This window comes from Siphateles boraxobius, unplaced genomic scaffold, assembly GCF_051911475.1.
Source record: "Siphateles boraxobius isolate OS27281-9 unplaced genomic scaffold, OSU_SipBor_1 89, whole genome shotgun sequence".
NCBI classification, from domain to species: Eukaryota; Metazoa; Chordata; class Actinopteri; order Cypriniformes; family Leuciscidae; genus Siphateles; species Siphateles boraxobius.
The window spans coordinates 33,623-60,000 of NW_027509218.1; the positions used below are offsets into that span (position 1 = coordinate 33,623).

General features: G+C 42.1%; 1 protein-coding gene across 2 annotated transcripts in view; it reads left to right on the top strand.

Moving 5' to 3' along the window:
* Positions 1–4,517: 4,517 nt before the first annotated feature.
* The window catches only part of LOC143731972 (endoplasmic reticulum protein SC65-like), a 31,148-nt gene continuing 9,287 nt past the window's right edge, over positions 4,518–26,378 (top strand). For both annotated transcript variants that reach the window (XM_077222593.1, XM_077222592.1), the window contains exons 1-6: positions 4,518–5,186; positions 8,612–8,761; positions 8,862–9,033; positions 9,267–9,395; positions 10,041–10,186; positions 10,480–10,563. In XM_077222593.1, coding sequence (XP_077078708.1) covers positions 4,533–5,186; positions 8,612–8,761; positions 8,862–9,033; positions 9,267–9,395; positions 10,041–10,186; positions 10,480–10,563 — 1,335 coding nt within the window. In that variant the 5' untranslated portion in view covers positions 4,518–4,532. The remainder of the gene's footprint in view (positions 5,187–8,611; positions 8,762–8,861; positions 9,034–9,266; positions 9,396–10,040; positions 10,187–10,479; positions 10,564–26,378) is intronic.

A 26,378-nucleotide genomic window follows, 5' to 3' on the forward strand; every position in this document is an offset into this window, starting at 1 on the left:
CATTTCCGGGAAAAGGTTGAAACCATCCACCAACAACTGCAGCTGTCCAGCTTATCTCAATCAACCGTACTACCATTGTCTGACACAAACTCTTCAACCGCTCTCGCGCCGCAGGACTGCCTCTCCTCCTTCTCCCCACTCAACACAGCTCAAGTCCTTGAGCTAGTATCAAAAGCAAAGGCCATAACCAGCAAACAGGATCCTATGCCGACAGCCTTGGTTAAGGCATGTCTTCCAACTTTGGGTCCAACACTGGTTAACATCATTAACACTTCACTGTCTTCTGGGGTGGTCCCCACCAGCTTTAAAACTGCTGTGGGGATCCCTACACTTAAAAAACCAGGCCTGAACCAAGACGATTTAAACCATTACCGCCCTATCTCAAATCTACCTTTCATCTCTAAGTTATTGGAAAGGGCTGTGGCTTCCCAACTCAACCATCACATGTTACAGCACAACCTCTACGAGCCTTTTCAATCTGGTTTCAGGACACATCATAGCACAGAAACTGCCCTCATCAAAATCACGAATGACCTCCACATGGCAGCTGACTCTGGCCATGTCAGCATTCTAATACTTCTTGACCTCTCTGCAGCCTTCGATACAGTTTCCCATTCCATTCTTCTCACACGTCTCTCTGAACTCATTGGCCTTACTGATACAGTGTATTCCTGGTTTAAATCCTATCTCACCGACAGGCAACAATATGTCACCTTCAAGGGGACTTGCTCTAAATTGGCGCCAGTCCTGCATGGCGTGCCACAAGGATCTGTACTTGGCCCACTGCTATTTAATATTTACATGTTGCCACTTGGGATGATTGTCCGGAAGCATGGATTACACTTCCACTGCTATGCTGACGACACTCAGCTCTACATCAGTACCAAGCCTTCTACTTCTCTTCCACCAGTGGCACTTATCAACTGCCTGAAGGACATAAAGCACTGGTTGGACAGTAACCTTCTCAAACTGAACAAAGACAAAACAGAACTCATGGTGTTTGCCCCGCTGTCACTTCTTAAAAAAGTTGATGACATCATACTGGATGTGGATGGCTGCTCAATCTCTGCATCTCCTCAAGTACGCAACCTGGGCGTCATCATGGACTCCACTCTCTCCTTCCAACAACACATCAAAAACGTCACTAAAATTGCTTTCTATCATCTCAAGAACATCTCCAGACTCCGACAGTGCCTCTCCAACTCTGTAGCTGAGGCCCTCATCCACTCATTCATCACCTCCAGACTTGACTATTGCAATGGCATCCTGTTCGGTCTACCCAGCAAAGCCACTGACAGACTACAGTATGTGCAGAACTCTGCGGCTAGGATGCTCACACACACAAAACTTGGTCTTCACATTACTCCCATCCTGATGAAGCTTCATTGGCTGCCAGTTAAGTCCCGCATCAAATATAAAATCCTCCTCCTGACGTACAAGTCCCTTCATGGACTTGCACCCCAGTACATTACTGATCTTCTCCATCCCTACACTCAGTCACGGTCCCTGCGTTCCTCTGACAAGGATCTGCTTGCTGTTCCTAAGTCCAGGCTTAAGACATTTGGTGATAGAGCTTTCTGTGTTGGTGCTCCGTCACTTTGGAACAAGCTTCCCCATGAGATCCGCTCTGCCTCCTCACTTTTAACCTTTAAATGCCAGCTCAAAACACACCTTTTCAATGAGGCCTATGGACTCTAGCTCCCCTGGCCTTTGCCCCTATCTTAATTCTACCCTTCCCTTTCTCATGTTGATTGTTAAGCGTCCTTGGGTACTTTGAAAGGCGCTATATAAATTGAAGTTATTATTATTATTATTAACCCTGAGTTATATTTTATATACTGTAGGCCTAGTATTAGGCCTATGTTTATGTGGCAAGCAAGTTTTACACATCAGCCCAGTCTATTCTGTAAAGTTAGTGATAAGCCGGGTCCAAGTTTTTTTTGCACATTAATTTGACAATAAATGTGGCACACCCAATTTTTCTTATGCACACCCAGAGACGCTTTTCTGGCTACGCTAGTGGTTTAGAGTTTATAAGTTTAAATGAGTCTAAGAGTTCAAGTTTAGAGTTGATTAATTTATTATGAGTTTAAGAGTTTAAGTGTAGATAGAGTGTCAAAGATAGATTAGTTTATTAGTTTAAATGAGTCTCAATGGCTCATATAGTATATAGAATGGGAGTTTGATTCAGACTAGGGCTTCAAGGAGTTTAGATTTGAATTTTTGGCAGTTGGCCAGTTTGAAAATCTGAACATTCCGCAATGTTAAGTCAATGGGAGTTTTTTCCGAGTTTGATCGTCATTTTTAGGAAAACCATAAGTCTAATCAGTTAGAAAAGATATAGCACACTAAGTCAGAACAGTTTGAGTGTCTGAGCCGATTTTGGAGTTTGTAGAGTTAAAGCTCTAGGAGGAGTTAGAGTCAGAAATTTTAGCGCTCATAAAAAGAATAATAATAAGTTTAAATAGGATTTCAGTAAGTTGGCTCTCACAAGCCAACTTAATAAGTTTAAATAGGATTTCAGTAAGTTGGCTCTCACAAGCCAACTTAATAATAAGTTTAAATAGGATTTCAGTAAGTTGGCTCTCACAAGCCAACTTAATAATAATAATAAGTTTAAATAGGATTCCAGTAAGTTGGCTCTCACAAGCCAACTTAATAATAATAATAATAATAAGTTTAAATAGGATTTCAGTAAGTTGGCTCTCACAAGCCACCTTAATAAGTTTAAATAGGATTTCAGTAAGTTGGCTCTCACAAGCCAACTTAATAATAAGTTTAAATAGGATTTCAGTAAGTTGGCTCTCACAAGCCAACTTAATAATAATAATAAGTTTAAATAGGATTTCAGTAAGTTGGCTCTCACAAGCCAACTTAATAATAATAATAAGAATAATAATAAGTTTAAATAGGATTTCAGTAAGTTGGCTCTTTACAAGCCAACTTAATAAGTTTAAATAGGATTTCAGTAAGTTGGCTCTCACAAGCCAACTTAATAAGTTTAAATAGGATTTCAGTAAGTTGGCTCTCACAAGCCAACTTAATAAGTTTAAGTAGGATTTCAGTAAGTTGGCTCTCACAAGCCAACTTAATAATAATAAGTTTAAGTACAATATCGGTAAGTTGGCTCTCACAAGCCAACTTAATAATAAGTTTAAGTACATTATCAGTAAGTTGGCTCTCACAAGCCAACTTAATATGTTTAAGTACAATATCACACAAGCCAACTTAATATGTTTAAGTACAATATCAGTAAGTTGGCTCTCACAAGCCAACTTAATTACAAAATAAACAAAAGTAGCTTATTAAACTCTTACAACTCCTATATTAAAAAAAACGATCAAATTATTTTTTAAATCCTATGGCAGTTGGAATAAAGACTTGGATAAAAACTTGGCATTTTTTCACCAAAGGTACTTTATATCATCTACCAGATGGAAGTACTACCTGAAATATATTTAAGGGGGTGGGAGGTTCACAATAACAGAGGTTTTCCTTTTTACTGCCACAGTCGAAAGGTCAGATAAAGGGTAGCCTACTTGTTTCTTACCAATAATAAGTTATCAGCAGCTTTTCCCTAATAGTAATCAGCAATTGTGTCGAGTGCAGACAGTATCACTTATTTTAATGGGTTCAATTTGCTTTTGTTGTCTCACACCACTCATGTCTGATATTAGGGTTGATTGCATGTTACATCATAGCATTTTCTGACAAGACAAAACATATCAGGCTATCTCTAAAACATTTGTCTAAAAAAAACTAATCTTCTTATTAGTTCTAAAATCAAGAGATTTTAAAAATTAATTTCATTTAAGAGTCAGGAGAATTTAACAATCAAAATGTAAGCCTACAACATAACATGACAATATTCTCCATGTGCAGCTTGGAACAGTATTTCTTTGAGTTTAAGGTAATTTTATAAGATTAAAGCTACATTTTAATAGACTGCATCAACCTTTTAAATTATAAGTGAATGATCCAACCACTAACAGACTAAAAGTAGCCTATAATAGTCCAGTCATTTTAAGCCAAAATGGGGGTCAACCTAGAACAAATTGTAACAGAAGCAAACTCAACTGATTTTGCATCATCAATATGTCCTCAATAAGGGGGAAAAAAAGCCCAGAAGAATCCCATTAGGGGAAAGTTTTGAAAAAGACCCAGAAGTAGCCTATTCATACGCCTATTCATTCTTTTTCTCACTTGAATAGGGTAAAAATGTTAACCTTTAGATATCATCATGAAAATTACTGAGTTGATTACTTACATCAAGCCGAAGGTCAAGCTAAAGTTTAAAATGTTTACCCTATTCATGTGAGAAAAAGAATGAATCAGGCTTATAGGTCTTTTTCTAAACTTTCCCCTAATGGGATTCTTCTGGGCTTTTCCCCCCTTACTCAGGACAAATTGAGGATACAAAATCAGTTGAGTTTGCTTCTGTTGCAATTTGTTCTACCTTTTTTCATAAAATGACTGGACTATAAGGATTTATAGGCTAAGTGCATTTATGTGGAAAAAATGGCGGAAGGGGCATGATTAGGCTACTTAAAATCGACGGGCTTTCAGACCCAGAAAAACAGTCCTTCAGTTCAGACCAGAATGTGAGAGGCATGCAGAGTTTTCCATCAAACTCTTTCAACCCCAGAGGGCCACAGATTATATGTGCAGCCAGACATGAATCTCCGTTCGCCCTAGTTACACAGGGAACGGCACTTACACTGAGGAACAGAAGCATGGCCCAAGCAAAACTACTATTCGTGTTTTTCAGTACTGGATATCTTTTCTCTACTGTGAAGCCTCAGTATGAAAAATACAGCTTCAACAGCTTTCCACCGAACGACCTCATGCCACTGGAATCTGCGTACGGACACGCGTTAGAGATGTACGCTTCTCAAGACTGGAAACAGAGTGTTCAATATCTGGAGCTAAGCCTTCGGCTTCATCGGCTGCTGAAAGACAGCGAATCGTATTGCTGTCAGAACTGCAGCACTGCGTGGCAGGAGTACGAGGAGAACAGCACGGACACTACCCTCTTGTTCATGGGACACATCATAAGGCGAGCCGCGTGTCTAAAAATGTGTAAAACAAAATTTCCTGTGTTCTCCAAATCATATCCTAAACGAGAAACGTTGGGTGCTTTTGAACAGAGAATACCCTACCGGTACCTTCAGTATGTCTATTACCAGGTAGCCTAAGATTTCTTTTTGTTCATTGAATTGCGATAATCCAGAAGGTTCCTATGAATTAAGACAGCTTTGTTCAATGTTGGTTTACAGTGGCTTAACAGTACGTAGGCTATAAGTGTATGAAATGTGTATGTAAACGAGTAACAACAGGCCTACTGAATTCCCTATTGTTACAATCACTTTGAATAACCGAAGCCCATTGAATTGTTAATACGAAACTTTTTGAGTCTCTCGATAAATATGCTTTTTCTCTCTCTCTGTCAATTGGTGCGTTGTATTGATTCCAGTAGGCTACGTTAAGTGTTTGCCGACACATGCCACGTCCACGCAGGATTTGCTTCCTATATGGTAATACTAAAAATAAATGTATTATGCCTCTACTGTTTAACTCCAAAACCTATTTTGTTTCAGTGTTCATTATCATATTTTTTCTATTTATTTGAGCTTTTATACAATACATTTAAATATTTAGAATAATATTCAAATAATTCTAAATCGAATGGCAGGGAATATACGATTAAAAACAGGCAAATGGGATTAGGCTACTTAAAAGCAAGACATGTTTAAATTAATGTACAGAGGACAGGATTTATGGATGAAGTATAGAGGAATGCTCAATATTAATGGATATTTTAAGTATTCATGTAAACCTATGTTGCAAAAATAAATAAACCTATAGGTCTGCGTGTCAAGTAACCTTTATTTACAGTCAAACCAAAATGTATTCAGACACCTTAAATATTTCTCACATTATCACAGTTTAAGCGCTATAGTTTAGAAAATGGTAATGCAATATGACAAGAACTCAGATTTATATAAATCAGTTGATATTTCACTCACTGGTTTTGGCTATCCTTCCGTTAGAATGTCTCACATATGAATTAGGTTGAATAGCTGTCAGCTGTTAAATTTAATAACACAATTAGATAATACCAGTTTAGTTCAACCAATTACCAAGCAATGCTTAATTTTGTTCAGTCTGTGGTGTAAAAAGGTTGCATTAGCAATTTTAAAAAAAGAACACTCAAGCAAACCATGTTCAGGTCAAAGTCTCTGAATAAATTTTGGTCCCAAAATTTGATACATTTTACTGGTAGTCCAGTGTAGGAAGAATTTTTGGGTATAATATGTCACCGTTTACTTTATTTTGCTATCCTCACTTACGTAAATGAACTATAGTGTCCTGAACCCACTAGTAAAAAAAATATTCTGTCTGAATAATTTTTGGTTTGACTGTAGCACTTTTTACAATACAGATTGTTTCATAGCAGCTTTACTGTGATGATAGGGAAATAATGCAACAAAGTTTGTTTTTGCTGTACAGCAGCTCTAGAAGAAAATAGTGTGATTGTCCAGCTTAAGTAAGTTGAGTGTCGATTCATTTCTGTTGTAAAAAAGTTATTAATTTAGTTAAATTACTATACAGCAGCTCTGGAGAAAACAGTGATGTCATCATCCAGCTCAGTTCAGTTCTCATACAGCAGATCAATAATATTGTTGAATAGTGTGTGTCCCCAACTAAGCAAGGCAGAGGAGATAGTGGCAAGGAACCCAAACTCCATCGGGTGACAAAATGGAGGAAAACAAAATCTTTGGTAGAAACCAGACTCCCAACCAGAAGATTAGATTAATCACGCCAGTATGTAGATGGGTTTGATGAGGATCTGTGCCACCGGCTGTTGAATCGATAAGGCATGGGGGATCACAGGGGATAGACTGGGGATAAAAAAGTTTTCATGGCAAAGTTTAGTGATTATTGAACACATTTGAATAAATTCAAGGCGCACTTTTTATCATGCAAAGCTCTATAACTTTTACCATGAGCGAGACTCTTTTGAAATTCACTAAATTAATGCATGTGTGCCACTTAAACTAGCAACAGATAAAGAAACATACGATCATCTAAAGCAGATGGTGCTTTGCTGTATGATGATCATTCAACATCAAACAACAATTACTGTATCAAACCAGAGTATCAGACCGATGGGTCAGAGGCTAATATTTGCAGGTTATAAAGTGTTTTAGGCTTTTTCTCAAAGAATATTTACAAAACATTTAATAATCGATCTCTCTGCCCCATACAGTTTTCTATGTGCTCTGGATTCCATTCGCCCAGGATGGGCCCAAAACCATGGGTCCAGCCACGTCCATTGAATTTTTGGGCATTAACTCGGATACAGTTAATTTCCAGGCCTCACTGCACAAGGAAAAATCAATAGGATATATCCTAGACAGTCCCAACTGTTCTAAATGCAAACTGCTATCTTTGCCCGGCCACTTAAACCTCACAATATGAATAATCCTGCAAGGATGTCCTTTGATATCACATCTTGTCTACCTCGCGTCTTTGATTCACACGCTAGAAGACGAGCGTCAAGCCGCGGCAGCAGGCCTTCAACAAGCTCAAGTTTCCACCGCTGCCAGGCCCCACACTCCTCCTCCCTCCGCTTGCCCGCTCAGCCCCTTTCTCCCACCACCTCTCCAGGAAATTTCAAACGCTTTATTATTTTTTGGGGTTTCTGCACTGGTCTTCTGTCCCCTCCTCAATCAGCCATCCGTGTCATCCAGTCATCACTGTCTCCCATCAGTCCCTCCGTCTGTACCACCTCTGTACCCGCCTCTCAGTAGCGTGGAACCACCTTGGACCTGACGGGAGCCATCTCCGCCTGGGCATGAGGAGCCAAGCCTCGGCTGGCTAAGTCTGGGCCCGCAAGTCCGCACCCGACCTCAGCGTGGGCCATTCAACATCGCCGGACTCCCTCTGCGCATCGGCCACGCAGTCCTTGTCTCCTGTCATCCCCATGGCGGCCCTCATCAGTATTCCTCCATAACTCCTCCCTCAACCAACACCGCCGTGGGGCACTCCCCTGACAGGGGCCAAGATAAACAGCCATCATCCCCTGCTCAAGGTCATCCCTTACCTATCTCCACCTTCATCACCACCCAGGACTTTGTTGTTGTTCCTCATCCCAGTTGTCGATCCACCTCCATAACCTCCTCCTGCCTGTCTGTGCCATCCCTTCACCACTTCGTATACTCTTCTCTACAGCGCGAGGTCGTGGAGGGGGCGTTCTGTCACAATCATTTCTATTTGGACTTCGTGTTTTGTCATCGTCTGCCTTTGTCGCTCATTTGTTCTCACGGACACTAATTATGTTCAGCTGTTCACTCATTATCATCTTGATCACCTTTATATATGTTCTGTTCAGTGTCCGATGTAAGTATGCAGTCACAAGATATATTTAAATCTGAGAAAGCCAATGGGCAAATCTCACCTGGATCTCACCTCTTATTCCACTAACGCCAATAAAATGAGTCTGAAAGGTTTTGTCCATGCAGTCAGGTGCTGACAGCCAGAAATAAGAACCTGTAAAACAAAAAAAGGGAATTCAGTTGTTAAAGTATCTTATGTTATATGCATCTAGATGAATGAGTTGGAGAGAGCAGTTTCGGCAGCACACACATATCTCCAGCGAAACCCTGGGGACCCCCTGCTATCTAGGAGTCTCAACTACTATAAAAGCCTGTTTGACATGGAGGAGTACCTCATAGACCATGAGGAGCAGCCCTATGAGGTATTTATTCTCTCCAGTTTTACTTTTTAAACTCACTTGTTAGAAGCACAATTCCAAAATAACTAAATATGGTTTCATATTTATTCTTCTCTCCTCTCAGGCTTTATTCCTGAAGGCTGTAAAGCTGTATAATTCTGGGGATTTTAGCAGCAGTGCTCGAGACATGGAGCTGGCGGCTTCTGACTACTTTAAAACATACAACATGTGTTTTCTGTCCTGTGAGGGGTCATACGATGTGCAGGAGTTCAAAGACTTTTATCCCACCGTAGCCGGTCAGTGTGTCATGAGGCATTGTCAGATTTGGTTCAAATAACTGAATATAAAAACCTATCCTAATGAAAATAGGCCAGGTACACAAGTAACTGAGAAGTACAGCTTAGTATACTTGAGAAGTACAGCAATGATCTGACATAGGAAGTCTATTACAATCATTGGTTTTTGAGGACTTTTTTGTGTGTATAAGGATTAATGCAGTATTCTCACTCTCTTATTTTCCTTCCCCTAGATTTCTATTTTGAAGTAATGAAGTGTAAAGTAAAATGTGAGGAGAATTTGATACCAAATGTTGGTGGTTACTTTGTGGAGAAATTTGTTGCCACCATGTACCATTACATGCAGTTTGCTTATTACAAATGTAAGTAACACACACACACACACACACACACACACACACACACACACACACACACACACACACACACACACACACACACACACAGACACACACACACACACACACACACACACACACACACACACACACACATTGTTCAGTGTGAAACATCTACAGGTATTGGCATGATACATTGTAGATCTAAAAATGTGGAATAACTAACTTGCCTAGAACCGTGCTTCATTCAAAACTGATAGAGCATGATATAAAATTGGAGGTGATTTGAGAGCCATTACAGCCATTAAAGTCCAACATTCATTCATGTATATTAAAAGTAGTGAGCACTATTTTCTCAAACCAGTGTTGACTCAGCTCCCTATCCCGTTGTGATGTTTGATTTTGAAAATTTTGCATATAACATCTGTTGCTGATACTGTATATGAAGCTCTTTGAATTTGCATGTAGTGTGGTAAATGATTAGATTTCTTTACAGTTTATGAAGACACATTTATGTGGCCAAGTGTAAATGGAATGTTCAAACTCCTCAGATATCGGTCTAGTCACTCCACTATAGCAGTCCAATCGCAAACCCCCATAAACTTCTTCATCGGCAAAAGGTTTTCATTAAAATGATCACTTTATAAATGTCTTTTGTTTTCCTTTTAGTAAATGATGTGCGTAATGCAGCGCTGTGTGCAGCAAGCTATATCCTGTTTGATGCAGATGATCAAGTGATGCAGCAGAACATCGCCTACTACAGATACTACAGACAACAGTGGGGACTGCATGACGAGCATTTCAAACCACGACCAGTAAGTACAGACACACAAGCATATTATGAACTTATCAATATTACAAATATGTAGTTTCCCCATCACAGTACTGAAGTGGCAGATACATTTTGTTTTGTTGGTTCAATTGGCTTTTTTTTAAACTCAAACCCAGGAACAAATCCACACACAACAAAAACTAGTGTTAAAAGGTCATTTTTAACTCTGCTAGTCATTCTGAAGTGACCTGATAACAGACATTCATTTCAAAATATTTTGTTCTGGTTGTGTTTATAGCACAATTCATTTTAACATTTCTGTCTTTGTCCATACAGGAAGCTCTTAGATATTACAATCTAACTACCAAACTGAAGGAACTGCTGGTGTTTGCACAGAATTATTTACAGACAGATGATGAGGTAAACTCTCATTTAATAGCACAGTAGCTAAATCCAGTAATCTAAAAACAAGTCAACTATAGTTACGTTCACATTGTCATTTCAAATCCGATTATTTTTGTATCTAATAGGAATCTGATCTAAATGATTGACTCTCCACACTGTGTAACACAACTGTTCAGATCCGTTCAGCATGCTTTCGTTTTCCAGAATATCTGCGTTGGTTTCTAAGGCAATAAGTGCTTTCGCACTGTTTAGTTATAGGAACTCACTTATAGGAATCACCGAGAACTAAATTTCCTCTAGGGCCATTTTCCTGGTTGCATTCGCATGGCCAGTTGGAACGCTGTAGTATCGTAAGCCGTCACTTACGTCCTGCCGCTCTGGTGGTTTTGCGGGACCTTTATTTTGACAGTGCTGAGAACGCAAAAGCCTGAGCACAAAGCGCTTCCATTCTTCATTGGTTTACAAACTGTTTAACAATCTTTTTTAATACGTTATTAGATAGAACTGCAATCATGTGGTTGATGCCCAATGTCGCTAGCTAAGCATAAATACATAATCATGTTTCGCTTGATCCCTTTTAAGTCAGGTTGGATTTTCTCATTAGCGTAAACGTTAAGAAGTGCCTGGACTTCATTTTCCATGTTCGTGGATTAAATATATAAGCTATAAACTGTGTGTATACACTGCTTTTTTTTAAAAATTGTGGATTCTGGTGTTTCGCATGCATTTGGCCAATCAACGTACATTTACGTCACTGGTAGTTCTATTGTGCTGTGTTAGACCCTTCTCTGAATTAGGAGCTAATTTTGTACATCAAAAAGTTGTTTCTATAACTAAAACAGTTCCTGCGGTGCAAACACGCCAAAAAGCAAGTTCTTTAGCCAATTATAGGATCTATGGAAACGTTTTTTGTCATTCACACCTGCTAAATATGATCGGATTCAAATCGGATAAGCACAAAAATCAGATTAAGACTGATAAGATGAACAAACTTAAATGTTTTGAATGTTAAATGCGGTGATTTTCATGGTTTTAGGTTAAAAGCATATGTATGCATTTACTTTATACCATTAACAAGCAATTTATACTATATTTTATAAATATATTTACTGTTAATATGTAACTTCCTGTTACAGTGTGCTACAACACGGGAAACTAAACAAACAATTCACAACATTGTGTTTTATACAGTACATGTTATGTACTGTATAAAACAGCTTGGTGCTCTACATCTTGCATGTATATTTTTATCTACTTTATCAAGTGTCTCCAGACCTCACTTCACATTTTCGAATATGATTGTTTCACATAATCTATTGCTGCTAGAGCTGGAGCAGTGGTATCAAGGTCATGCCCATATTCCCACTCCCGCAGACTTAATCACAAGCACAGCTGTCAATCATGGTGTATTACCACATTTTTTATAGCATCAAATAACTTTCTAAAACCAAATGTATTGGAAAAAAGAACAATTGAACATACTGCGTGATCAGAACTACTTTGAACTATGAAGAACAAAGAAGTGTAATTGTATTGTTTTGTTTTTTTGTGTGGCTCCTAAATCACATTAGGAAATAAATATTTTTCACTCAAACACATTGGCCAAAATTATTGGCACCCCTAGAATTTTTTATGAGTAAAATATCTCTGAAGTATATTCCCAATGATATTTACCTTTTTTTTTTAGCACACCAGGGTGACTAGGAACATGAAATTGTCCAGCTATGACTTCTTGTTTCACAGGAGTTTAAATATGAGGAAACACAATGGCCAAATTCCCTTAATCACCCATCACAATGAGTAAAACCAAAGAATATAGTACTGATGTGCATCAGAAGATTGATGAGCATCACAAAATAGCAGGTGGCTGTAAGAAAATAGCTAAAGAATTGAAAATCCCCATTTTGACCATTACAGCAATAATTAAGAAGTTCCAATCAACTAAAGATGTTAAGAATCTGCCAGGAAGAGGAGTTGTGTCTATATTGTCTTAATGCACGGTGAAGAGGAGAGTTTGAGTGGCCAAAGACTCTCCAAGGATCACAGATGGAGAGTTGCAGAGATTAGCATAGGGATCAGAAGCCTACCAAATATATATATATATATATATATATATATATATATATATATATATATATATATATATATATATATATATATATATATATATATCAAACAACCCCTACATCCCCACAGGTTGTTTGGGAGGTTTTCAAGAAAAATCCTCTTTGCTTGTCCAAAAACAAACCCCAGCAAATTCAGGTATCAGACACGACTGGAACTTCAAACGGCACAGGGTTCTGTGGTCAGGTGAAACTAAAAAAAGAGCTTTTTGGCAGCAAACACGCTAGATTTGGTTTGGTGCACACAAGGATAAAAGTACCCCATGTGTACAATTTAATATACCGTTGCATCTTTAATGTTGTGGGCATTTTTTTCTTCAATGTCTAACAACTCGAGGCACGAATGTCCGTGTAGTCGAGGGTCGCCCAGGCCCCCGTTAAAACACGCCCTTTGTACATGGCCCCTCTGTTGAAGAGGGTTTGGCAGCAGACCGGGATGAACTATTGTCACACAGGGTGAGCTGCTCCGCCACGGTCACCTCGGGACTCGATCATGAAGCTAGCGCTGAAGCGGTCACATATGGAGGAAGCAAATGGCTGCAACTACCATATACCCCAGGAGCCTCTGAAAGTTCTTTCAGTGGGACCCTTTCTCACTTCAAACACCAGCTGAACACATTCTCATTGGAGAGACGTGTTACACCGAGTCCATCTCCAAAACTGAAAAAGAGATACTCAGCCCGTGGGCGAGATTACTCCCTTTCAGTTGACCTGAAGACCCAACGGGCTCTGGAGCACTCAAAGGGAAGGACACTGTACTGATACTCCACCCTAACACGCAACCCACAGGATGGCCTGCGGTGCGGAAGGTAGAGATCTGTTTTAAGCACATGTCTTTCAGGTCGGAGCTGCAGACCAATCTTGGGCCAAGATGGTCACGACCCACCACCTAGTAGCACGAAGAACGAGTTTACAACTGGCCTTCGTACCGGCTGGATGAGCGGCTATATCAAATCCTTCGCCAGCAGGATAAGATAAGCACGCACAAGTCAGGAGCACTGCTCAACACTCGGTGTGATGAATATCACTGAATTTTCAGGAGCACGTCTGCTCAACACCTAATGTGATGACTATCACTGACTTGAGCGGGGTAGCCGAGCCTGAGGTGGGGCAGCAAAGTAGAGAGAGTGGTGTTAGTGTGCTGTGTGACACTTACCTGTCTCCACAAGCGGCAGGGGGCACGTGAGAAGGCGGATGACCGGGTCCTCGAACGCACCAAGCTGCCTGCTGGCGACCAAGGGGGAGCTGAGGGGTGTAAGGCTATACAGGGTCACACCCACCAGACTGGCCCTCTTGGGACCCAGGAACAGATGAAATTGCTCTCTCTTTGAAGTGTGGGTACCGCTTGCGCCGCTTTTTTTATTATTTTTTTTTTTTTTTTAGGGAGCCAGCGGCGGAACAGACACACACACAAACAAAGGCTCCACAAGGCCCTCACCCGGGGGGAGGGAGTGATCGTGCCACTGCAAGAGCATCTCATCCATTCCTGGGCGGACGGCTCTGGAATGCTTTCGATGTCGCTTGCCACCTGGCTTGGCAGCGCCTGGAGCGGGCTGGGCATCTCTACTGCGGCCGGCTCCATGCTGAGGCCTGGGTGGAGGCTGCTGCGGAGGGCCAGCAGGAGCGGCGGCCGGGGAACGCCTACGGCGACGAGCAGGCGGAGGAGCTGCCACCGGCGGCGGGTGGAGGCAGCAGCTGGCCACCGGGGCAGGATGTGCCGGATGACCTCCGTCTGCGCTTGAACGGCAGAGAACTGTTGGATGCAGTTCTCCACCGCGTCGCCGACCAGCCCAACCTGGGAAATTGGGGAGACCAGGAACCGAACCTTGTCCACATCCGCCATACCAACCAGGCTAGGCCAACGAAGGCGCTACTGGACCACCTAGGTGGACATCGCCAGACCGATCACGCACGCTACGACACTAATGCCCCGGAGGGTGAGGTCGGATGCAGTGCAGTGCTCACCTATGAGCGCACGGTCTGGATTACCCTCGTGCATGCCATGGGTGCCCTAGCCTGCAGCAACGCCATGGCACGCAAGAGGAAGCGGCTTGCCCACAGGCTTTTTAAGCTCTGCCCGTCGGAACGGACGAAAACTCACAGGCCTTAGGGGGGAGACGAGGATCCCCCCAAAAGGCAGTGGCCGCCGGACACAGGTGCACCTGTGTCGACAGACCTCTCCAAAGGAGGGACACCTCGCAACCCTTCACCGTTCCTCCATCAAGGGTAATGAGGGGGAAAAGCTATTCAGGCAGTTTCTGGCAGAGAAAGATGCTGTTCACCACCTGATAAGCTCTCCATGCATTTCGGGAAAGAAAGGCACTGGGGCAGCGAGCTGAGAACCAGCGCGGCCCGCCCCAAGATACCAAACTCCAGATTCCAACCGAGACTGAACGGGACACGGTGGAGGTTCCACTCGAGCCCGGCAGCCTCGGCGGCCCGTTTCAGCATAGCTGATAATTCTGGATCCGGCTTGGGCAACATTGAACTCCCGGAGGGAGACAATGCAGCCGAGTCATCATCTCTAGATGTCAGCTCACCCTCTGATGCTGCAATCGGCGTCCTGTCCTCCAGGGGAGCCCCGAGTGAAACCGCTGGCCCACCCATTACAGATGGACCAGCAGACAACACAGGAGGCTCCAGTGGTTGCAGTGGAAGGGAGGAGTGAGGGCCCACAGGGAATGGTTACCGGGCGGGACATCCAACACTATCCTCCGGTCACCCATCCCACACAGCACCCAAGGGTGGGGCATGGTAATGGGGACTCGCTCTCCGCGAACGAAGGCGAGTCTCGCCCTCAACACTGCGACAGTCATGTTCCCACAGTGAAAACAATAGCTGTCCACAAAAGCTGTCTCAGCGTGCTGTAGGCCCAAACACGTGACACAACAGTTGTGACCATCAGAGAGAGACAGGGAACGACCGCACCCAGAAACGCACGGGCGAAATGACATCTTGAAAAAGACGCAAACGCACCCGTGTTGCTCTTTCAGAAAATAGGACTGTCACCAGTGCCGGAGCACACAGGGGAATGACCGCGGCAACACTGAACAGAGAACTGAAACAGTGAAGCACTCACTTCTCCGCCCTCTAACCAGCCATCAACACACAAACATTTAGAAATCTGTTGCTGTTAAAACAGCAGTTGAGAGCTCAAAGCTCGCGATCACCGCTGCACTCGCGCTGTAGAACACCAGCACTGGGAGAGTCTTCCTGAAGAACACCGAAACACTCGCTCGTTGTAGACAACAGCACTCTCAGAGACATCAAACGATCGGCTCCGAAGCAAAAGGCAACTAGTACGTGCATCCACTTCTGTATTTATACCCGCGCCGCGGGGGCGGAGTGTGTGATGCGAATCACGCACGCCAATTACATTGGCTCGTTCAATAGTACTTGAAGAGGATAGGCTCTCTAGCGAGGTCCCATTTCAGTCGACCGTCGACTTCGTCTGAAGTTATCGACTGAAAGGGAACTGAAGAGAAGAAGCACCAACATGGAGCTGGGAATCTGAAAGATCTGGAGAGATTCTGTATGAAGTAATGGTCTCTGATCTCTTGTCAGGTGTTCTCCAAACTCATCACCAGGCTTTATAGGAGAAAACTCTTTTTTACTCAATTTTTGAGATTGCAAAAAGTATTTAATAAAAGGGTGCCAATAATTGTGGCCATCGTGTTTTGTGAGAAAAATATTTATTTCATAATGTGATTCCCCTCCCACTTTCAATTATTTTACTTCAATGAAACTTTAGATTTTTGCAAATTGAATGAAAGATCAAAAGGTTAAACAATGCATATTAATTTTTTACAGCCCCTTTTGATCATATTTACCAGGGGTGCCATTAATTCTGATCACAACTGTATTTCAGTCATGCAAGTACAGCTCCTATCTCTTTAAATGGGGAAACGTAAAAAGCTTTTCCAAAGCTTACAATTACATTTCATTTTTGAAATTGCCCAATGAAATCTAACAACAACTGTCTCATAAATGTTGTTTATTATGCTCAAATAGCGTTAAAAAAACATATTTTTCAGGCTCGATCTGTGCATCCACTGGTAGGATTTTGCAATTGAGACAGTGGCCCTCCAGGGCTGTTTGCAGTGACATGATGAATTTATCAATCTATGATTGAATTTTATTTTGATGGCAGGACTTATTTTGTCATATGAATGGAAGAAAGTGCAACATGCAATAAGTAATATGAGTGTAGGACTACCGTCTTTGTAAATCCAAATCATGTCTGCTGTGAAAGCACATCCTTCAAGCATCAATTCAATTGAGCTATCACCATTTAATTGTTCCTCTAATTTGAAGAAAGATGTTAAGGTATATTTCGGACTTCTGCTTAATAGATGATCTGTATCTACTACAGGCCCTGAAATTTGGTTAATAACTTTTTTAAATAAGGTGAAATTAACCAAATTTATTTAGGGGGGAAAAAAACAAGCGCACAACGCAAATTATATTATAATGAATATTATGCAAATGTATACATGTTCATATGCCATGTTGTTTCCAATGGGGTAATCCATCAGCCGGAAACCTAAGCCTCCCTGGGGGCCGCCATTGTAGCAGACCATCACTTGCTGTTAGCATTCCATTGACTCCCATTCAATTTGGCGTCACTTTGACAGCAAATAACTTTACATCTGAGGCGTCCAAAGACTTAATTTGTCCATTTTTTATTTCTTTTTTTTAATTTCTTTTTTTATAAGGTTTTTTAAACAACATATGTGGAGCATTAACAATAACCAGTTTCAAGAGAAAGGATCAAAGGAATATTCCACAACTTCTGAAATTATTTAAAGGGTAACTAAACACTAAAACAACTTTTTTTTAGTTAATTATCTGTAAGAATGGAGCTTCATAAATGCTGTTCATTGATTCGAGAACATTTTTTGACATTTGGGTATAAAGTGTTTTAATTTTCAAATATATGGTGTAAAAACGTCTGAGTGCTGCCCTCTTCAGGTTAAATGGAAAGCTCCTGCAGTAGGGGTATATTGCCACAAATATTGCCAGTGGGTGTAGTCAGGCTTTGACCAGGGGTTTAGTTACCCTTTAAGAAGTTGTTATGATATAGCTTGTGTCAAAATGATCGATGGTGACCTTTGACCTTGCCCCTCCCCGTGCTCTTGGGATGACCTTGTCCTTTCAATGACCTTGTCGCCTTTGACCTGGTATGTAATAGTGCTGGGTGGTATACCGGTTCATACCGAAATCCGGTGTACATTTTTGTTATGATATTAATTTTTAATATACCGCCATACAGATGTATTTAATTACACAACGTCCCGAACGAACGTTATGCTGCGCCGCGCGACACTGTTTCAGACGGACCCTTTACAATGTTGCACTTCTAAGCAGCGACTGCGAGGCGAGGGTAAACAGCAGTGCTCTGGTGTTACGTTACAGGGAAGATGGATGCTGCAGAACTATGGCGTTATTTTCCTGTCAAATGTCGAGAGCGCATTATTGTAGCGCGAAATTACATTAATATAATGCACGAGCGCGAATCTCTCTGCTCGCGCTCGGAATATAATGTGCCGCGCTCTCAGATACACGCTGCTCTTGTTAGAATAGGTCTATTTTCTCTGGGCTCGTTCAGAGAATCCTGCACTTAAAACGTGTTCAGTGCAATCGCGAATCCCTCCTCTTCCCCAGCTAACAATTTTAGGTTATAAGAACGTTTTCATAACGTTCCCATTAAGTTATAAAAATGTTATTTCTGAATGTTCTAGGAACATTCAAAACGTCCAGTGTTTTAGACGTTGTATTAACGTTATTTCTTGCTTATAAGAACTTTGTTCAAAACGTTACAAGAACGTTCAATTCTCCCGTTATATAAACGTTGTTTTAACTTTCTTGCTTGGTTATAAGAACATCATTCAAACGTCATTAAAACGTTTAATTCTCCCGTTATATAAACGTTGCATTAACGTTTATATAATTTCCTGGTTATAAGAACGTTATTAGAACGTTAAGAAATAACAATTTTAGGTACTGGGCGCTATTCTATTCTACAATATTCACTAATGACAGTAAAATAGATCACCCTATGTCAATTTACTGCAGTTATTCCTAACTCAACCAGTAGAAAATGATTTGAACACCTGATTATGCATAAAAAATAAAAAAACTGTCATAAACCGGAAAACCGCCATAATTTTGAAAAAAAAACACGTGATATAAGTTTTTGGTCAAACCGCCCAGCACTAGTGTGTAATAGGAAAAATATCTCTCTGCCCTCGTGGGTATAAGGGCTTCATTGATTTAATGGAAGTTGTGAAGGTTTTATGTTTGAACTTTGGCGGGCAGCTTCACCGGATCTCCCTCCGCATTCCAGAGCAGAGGCGATTGCAGTGAAAGTGAGAAAAAGAGTTTTTCTAATAATGACACATATTTCGCACTAAAGTTGAAAAGCATTCTGTACTTTAAAAGTATATAAATGAAATGGTTATAAAATTTGCGTTCAGTCATTTTACAAATATAATATTTCACACTAACTAGAGTTGGAAAACATTGATCTTTAAAAGTATATAAATTAAATGGTTATAAAATGTACATTTAGTCATTTACAAATATAATATTTCACACTAACTAGAGTTGAAAAAAATTCTGTTCTCTTACGAGAGTTCCTCTCGTACTGTGTAATATCTTAGATATTGAAGCCAAAAATTATCCTTAATTTTGAATTAATGTAAAACGAGTTGCGGCAGCATGCAGACATAGGCAAGGCGGCTTGCGTGCCTATTGACTGACCTGCGGCAACAGCAGCAGCCTATCGAGAGAGGCCCTGCGTGACGCCATATCCAATGGAGGTGCTTCGCGCCACTACGTCACGTCCCGCCGAAATAGGCGTAGCCTTGACCTATAAATATAGCTCGACAGGCTGATACAAACTGATTTTCATCTCTTCAGCGAAGCTCACGCATCGCTGGATCCAGAGTGAGAAGCCGCGCCGTTGAGAACAAGCCTTCTGCGGGACGAGCCTTGAACCTGAAGTCGCTGGCCTTCACCTCGCCGCCTTCAGTCTCCGTACCTGCTACGCTTTCTGGCGTCTATATCCTTTAACTCTGCTGAGAGTGTGTGTTCGCCGTTGAGACTTGCTCTCTTATCTAAAAGAGCAAGCGTCTTTTTAAAGATGCCTCATTCCTGTGGCTCGTGCCTGAGCCGCACTCAGCGACGGGGACCGCCATGTCATCTGCGTTTCCTGCCTGGGTGAGGATCATGCAGCTCTCGCGCTCGCTGACGGGGGCTGCCATCATTGCGAGCTATTGCCATGGCGACTCTGAGGACTCGCCTGGCATTTTTCTCTCCGAGTCTGCACTTTCACCCGCTCAGCAACGGACAGCAGCCGCCGTCCGCCGCCGCTTCCGCCATTGGAGATGACAAGATAGCTGCTTCAGTGGAGGAGGACAGCTGCTCTATCCTGGCGTCGGACAGTGAGGATTGGGCGAGCTCTGTGGACCTCCCCCCCCGCCCGCGAGTCGTCAGGGAAACGGGCCGGCATCGAATCCGAGCTGATACATCTGCTCTCACAGGCCGCGGCGAGCCTCGGCCTTGAGTGGAAGGCGCCCGCGCAGCCCGCTCTCGCGCGCTCTCGCTCTTCCGGACGCCGCCCTCCTCCGCGTGGGCCCCGGCCGAAGATTGAGATAAAGCCCGAGGCCTCAAAGTCTTCCTAGCCCTCATAGGTAAGCAATGGTGTTTAAGTCTCGTCGCGGCCAGACTCGCACCGAAAATGTTCGCTCATTCAGTTCCAGAAAATGCGACTGTTCCAGTGTATTCTGCAGTAAACAAGCCAGTACCACGGCCCGCTTGCCTGCACACAAAAGCCGTTTTCATGGCGACCCAGATAAATCACATGATGTGTATTTTCTGTATTCCGGCCACGGCCGATGGTGTCAATTGTGCATTACATGTAGTGAATGTGCCCACAACTCAGTGCCCACAAACACTACACAATGCATGTCCCACGGTTTTCTGTAAAAACGAAACCAACACACATTCAGTCAGCTCATGCTGACGGTGTTTTCTGTGCAATAAATGTGCCCGCTGTTCCTCTCCTACGTTCTCTCACAGACAAGTTGAACCCCACAGGGTTTTTGTCCCGCTTGCTCTCTCTACGCAAACTGCCATGGAGAAATTGAGCGCGGCCAGCAAACTGCCATGGAGAAATCGAGCGCGGCCAGCGACTCATGTCGATTGTGCATTACATGTATGTACATGAATGTGCCCACAACTCAGTGCCCACAAACGCTACACAATGCATGTCCCACGTTTTTCTGTATAAACAAAAACAACACACATTCAGTCAGCTCAGGCCGACAGTGTTTTCAGTGCAGTAAATGTGCCCGCTGTCCCGCGCCCACATTCTCTCACAGACATTTTGAACCCCACGGGGATTTCTCCCGCTCGCTCTCTCTCTGCAAACTGCCTTAACAAACTGCCTTAGAGAAATCGAGCGCGGCCAGCGGCTCATGTCGATTGTGCGTTACATGTAGTGAATGTGCCCACAACCCAGTGCTCACAAACACTACACTATGCATGTCCCGCGGTTTCTCTAAAAACTAAATCAACACACATTCAGTCAGCTCAGGCTGACTGTGTTTTGAGTGCAGTAAATGTGCCTGCTGTCCCGCGCACACATTCACTCACACACCACTAAGTTGCGGCCAGAGCCCAGATCTCAAGCGCCAGTTCAGAATGCTTATACAAATAGCGTCACGTCACAGGCGTGATTCGCCTTCAAGGGCCAGGCATATCAATACACAGTCCTGCCGTTCGGCCTGTCCCTGGCACCCCGTACATTTACGATGTGTACTATTTACCTCCTTCAGTCCCTGTGTGGGACCTGTCTACGGTTTTGGAAGCCATGAAAGGTGCCCCATTCGAGCCAATCCATTTGTCAGACATGAAACATTTGTCTTTTAAAACAGTGTTTCTTGTGGCTCTCGCATCGGTGAAGCACATTGGGGATTTACAAGCGCTCTTGTGAGCGCCTCATGAATGGAATTCGGTCCTAATGACTCGAAAGTCATACTCAAACCAAGGCACAGGTACGTGCCCAAATCCCTCAACACACCGTTCAGGGCCCAGGTGATTTCCCTGTCCGCCCTTCATGATGAGGAGGAGGATACGAGTCTCATATGCCCTGTCAAGGCGCTGAGAACTTATGTGTTCCGTTCGTCTGCTTTCAGACAGACTGAGCAGCTCTTTGTTTTGTTTGGCGGGCGTTCTAAGGGACTAGACGCGTCAAAACAGAGCCTATCCAGATGGATAGTCGAGGCCATAGCTTGGTTACACTTTTAAGGGCCTGCAGTGTCCTTTGGGTGTCAGAGCGCACTCCACGAGAGGCGTGGCCTCTTTGTGGGCTTGGACTAGCGGGATTACCTTGCAGGATATCTCTACGGCGGCAGGCTGGGCCTCGCCGTCTACATTTATAAGGTTTTATAACCTAGAGGTTCCCGCCTTACAGGCTAAGCTTCTGTCGGTCTAGTAATCAGCTCTTTCTGCCCCGTTGCTCGGCTCAGAAGGCTGAATTTTGCTTGTGCATCGTTCACTGATCGATAGAACAGCTCCATGGGTGTGGAATGACCCATACTGCTACCCAGTTCAGGCTGAATGCTGTTCACCCTGACTGCGTGGAACACTGTTAACATGATTAGCTCCTGTAGGATGCTTTTTATGGAGAATGATGCTTACAGCCTCTCTTCTCCGACTCTCTGTGAGTCTATGGTGATTATGCACTATATGAGCCCCGGGTTACTGCCCTTGGGACTTTGGTGTCGGATCCCAGTACGCTTTGCATTTTACACTGTGTTCCCCATAGCGTAAGATATTACACAGTACGAGAGGAACTCTCGTAAGAGAACGTACTCGGTTACTAACGTAACCTCGGTTCTCTCTAGAGAGGGAACGAGTACTGCTATCTTGCCATGCTTACAGCATGCTCTGGTTCGTACTCGGTTACTAACGTAACCTCGGTTCTCTCTAGAGAGGGAACGAGTACTGCTATCTTGCCATGCTTACAGCATGCTCTGGTTCGCTTCGGCCAAGTCAAGTCAAGTCATTCTCATTTAAATAGCGCTTTTAACAATGTAGATTGTTTCAAAGCACCTTTACAGAGATAAACATATAATTTAAGCTAACAGAGATTGGTTTGGTTTTATAGTGGTTCTTGAAAAATGTTTTTTCCAGCTAAAGTTAGTTTTGATTGATTCACTTCCGTCTAAATGATCATTTGTTATTAAATTAGAGGCCGCTAAGACGACACCGTTCTCTCTAAACAGACTATAAACTTGAACCTGTGAAAGACGCTGATGGCGTTCACATGCGCATTAAGAATTGATTCTATAGTTATGTGCGTTTGAATATATATGTATCTTGTCTATAAATTTTTATGCAGAATTGTATTTTATCTTATCACTTTGGGTAGGAACTCGAACCGAAAAATTCAACAACGCTTTATCTGTAGAGTGGTATAGGGATCCTAGAGTGGTATTGTTCCTAGAGTCTCTAACCTTAAAAATCTCCAAATGCTCCACGTGAAACTGCGGTCTTCCGACCTTTTACTATCATGTCAATTAATTTTGATTAATATGCGCGAGGGAGAGAAAGCAAGACAGCGCTCGTGTTGTTTGAAGACGTGAGAGTGCGCGCGCGTGGCCAGGGCGCTCTCTCTGCTTGTTTGCGCCTTGTCGAGCGCAGCAGTCATTCTATTCTACATCACTCACCGATCAAAAAAGGATTTGGTGGGACACCAATTTGCTTTGGCGGCCGCCAAAAAGGGGTTTTAGAAGAATAAATACCTCTATTTCAGACCGGCCTTTATTTAACCAAACCTGTCGCCACACCAGGCGTGTAAAAGAGACAGGCGTCTATTTGGGGTCTCGGGTATTATTTGAAGTTTTACATTATATTTTTTATTTATCAGGGTGCATGTAAAGAACTTTGAAATTTGGGGGTCTCACAAGTCATCTCACACATTGTGTGAAATGTTCAGTAATTCCTTAAGTAGTATCTGTGAGAAAATCATCACATAGGCCTATCTTTAGTGAGAGGGCAACAATAAAGACATTTAGAATCTGTGATGCCTCAGGCCCACCCCCATTGATAGGATGTCCACATCTTCAGAGAAATGTTACTTGACTTTAGCTTAATTTTAGCTTCAGGATATAGGGTGACAGAGCAGATGAGCCTCTGTGCATTTTGTAATGTTAGTCTGCTAACGCTTTTCCAGAGCGAAAGTTTTGTTCGTACTAAATTCAGTGCTCGAAGTGGGGCGGTACTCACCGGTACTCAGTGCCGGCACTTCTACATTTTACTCTTAAGCGTACCTGCACTTTTTCTTGCGTACCGCTACTTCTCGCATGTAGCCGGTACTCGACCACTGACAGAAAAGGCGCCAGTGTCACGCCCGTTGATATACTTCGTTTGCAGTGCGTATGCAGTGGGTATTTTTTCCTCACCCATGTTAACAGGTTCGAGCTTTCACACAGCACGCGCATGCGGTCCGTCAATGCACTCCTGGTGCTGTGCGTATATACAGCAGTGTAGAGATCGTTCCGAGTCTATTTTTCCTGTGCTGCACGTGGTGAATTAAAGTGACAGCTCATGATTCGTGGTCAAAACACAGATTGACATGAAAATATAATAATCTCACCATAAATGAATTTAATTAAGTAAAATGTAGTAATCTAAATGTATTTTTGGACTTGCAGGCTTGGAGGAGTTCCGTTTTCGCACACACGTGCACACACGTATGACTTGTTTTAATACATTTATGTTGTTAATAAATAACAATAAGTTTTGTTATAAGTTTTGTTATAAGTTTTGTTTTTCACTGTAGAAATCTCAAATGTCATGATTTGCCAATGCAAGAGAGTACCGGCACCTTTCTTTTCCCACTTCAAGCACTGACTAAATTTATTTCAAAGCATAATGGTAAAAGTTTAAATATGATCTTTTAAGTGAAAAGATTGTTTAAATTAAATCTTTAGAGTTTTAATACATGCATATGTTCTATTTATCTCTTAGAAGATTACTGTAATGATTTTGTTTAACGGTGACCTAAAGTATAATTTTATTAATATATCCACAGCCATAATGATTTTTGTACTGTAACAGCATATTCTATCCTCAGTGCCTTCCTTGAGACCAACAATTCTAGAGAGTCTATAAAAGCAACGGGACAAAATATTTCAACAACGTTTTTGAGGAATTGGAAATAATTCGGTATGTGGCACAGCTACTAGAAGATTTAGAACTGTCAGACAGGTTGCTCAGGTCACATCTACATCGTCAAGCTCAGTTTGAGCTGCGCAGTACGCTCAGCCATCAGGAAGTGTGAGTGCTTCTAATGGGCTTCACTTTTCTCCGTTGAAATCAAGGGGGTCGCTGTGTCCATATTTTACTGTCTATGGTTGTTGCGCATCTCACAGCAACCCTCAGCTATGTTTTCTCATTACTGAATGATTCAGTTTTTTGAATGAATCGGTTGATTCAAAGATTCAATTAACCATTTATTAACGTGTCTCATTCTTGAATGAATCATTTGAATGAATTAATCAATAACTCGCTCATTAAGACACCTTTAACTTTTTTAGGCCAATAGGTTGACGCAACCTATTGGCCTATACTTAAGCCAAGCATTAGAATACTTATATAAAATAGGACTAAAAGTGCATTTGACTTTATTCTCATTTAAAACACTGTTGTGCACAGATGGCACAAAAATTCAGCTCAGCACTTTTCTTAACAACCGCTTTTGATGATGCACGTGCACTGGCTGGTCATTGACGCAATTGGAATAATTCTGCACTTATTTGATCTAGCTATACAAGTATGCTAATTAACCGGTTAACCATTAACCATCATAAGAATTGTAACCAATTAATAGCCTACTATCGTTTGCTGTATGATTAGAAAATACCCTAAAAAAATTCACAACAAATCCTTTAAATGTAATGATATTCAGAACAGAACAAGAATAAAATAAATAACAATAAACAAGCCAAATCTAAATAATTTAAAACTAAAGTGAAAGTATGCGGCATAAATACGCCACGAGCGCCATCATAACCATGCCAAACCTATAGGCGGCAGTGTAGGGAGAAGGATAAAGCCATTCAAGCCAATCCTGAGAATCGACAAGAGAGAACCTAAAACCCCGTTTCTCCCAGTTGACATGTATTGATCCCACTGTAGAAAAGAAATGTCCCTTGTGTGGTTAGAGAAGAATCAATTGATCATCTGTAGTTATATTCTAGATTGAGGGCTGTTTTTAAGACATTAGAAAACTGGATTGAAAAACTAGGTGAAGAGTTTAAAGTCCCTGTAAAGGTAATTCTTAAAAAAAAAATCTAAACACATTAGAAATGTTAGAAAAGTATTGCTAAAACATATTACAAAGACTGTGAACTGTGAAGTACTGAATTGGGGAGTTAGACCGTTAAACAGTTTTTCACCATTGCTATTTTTCGGATTTTTTGGGCGGGGCTAAAACGGGGGCTCGATGACGCACTGGAGCCCCTGAGGCTGGCCCCTCCCCTAACAATATAAATAGAGCACATTAATAACATCAGATTGCCGCTCAATCGCGAGTTACTGTCAGCATTATTAGTTACTAGCTGTTCCGTGACTATGAAATCTTCACGGAAATGTGTACTACCTGGATGCGGTCACGTACAAAACAGATTGGTGTCC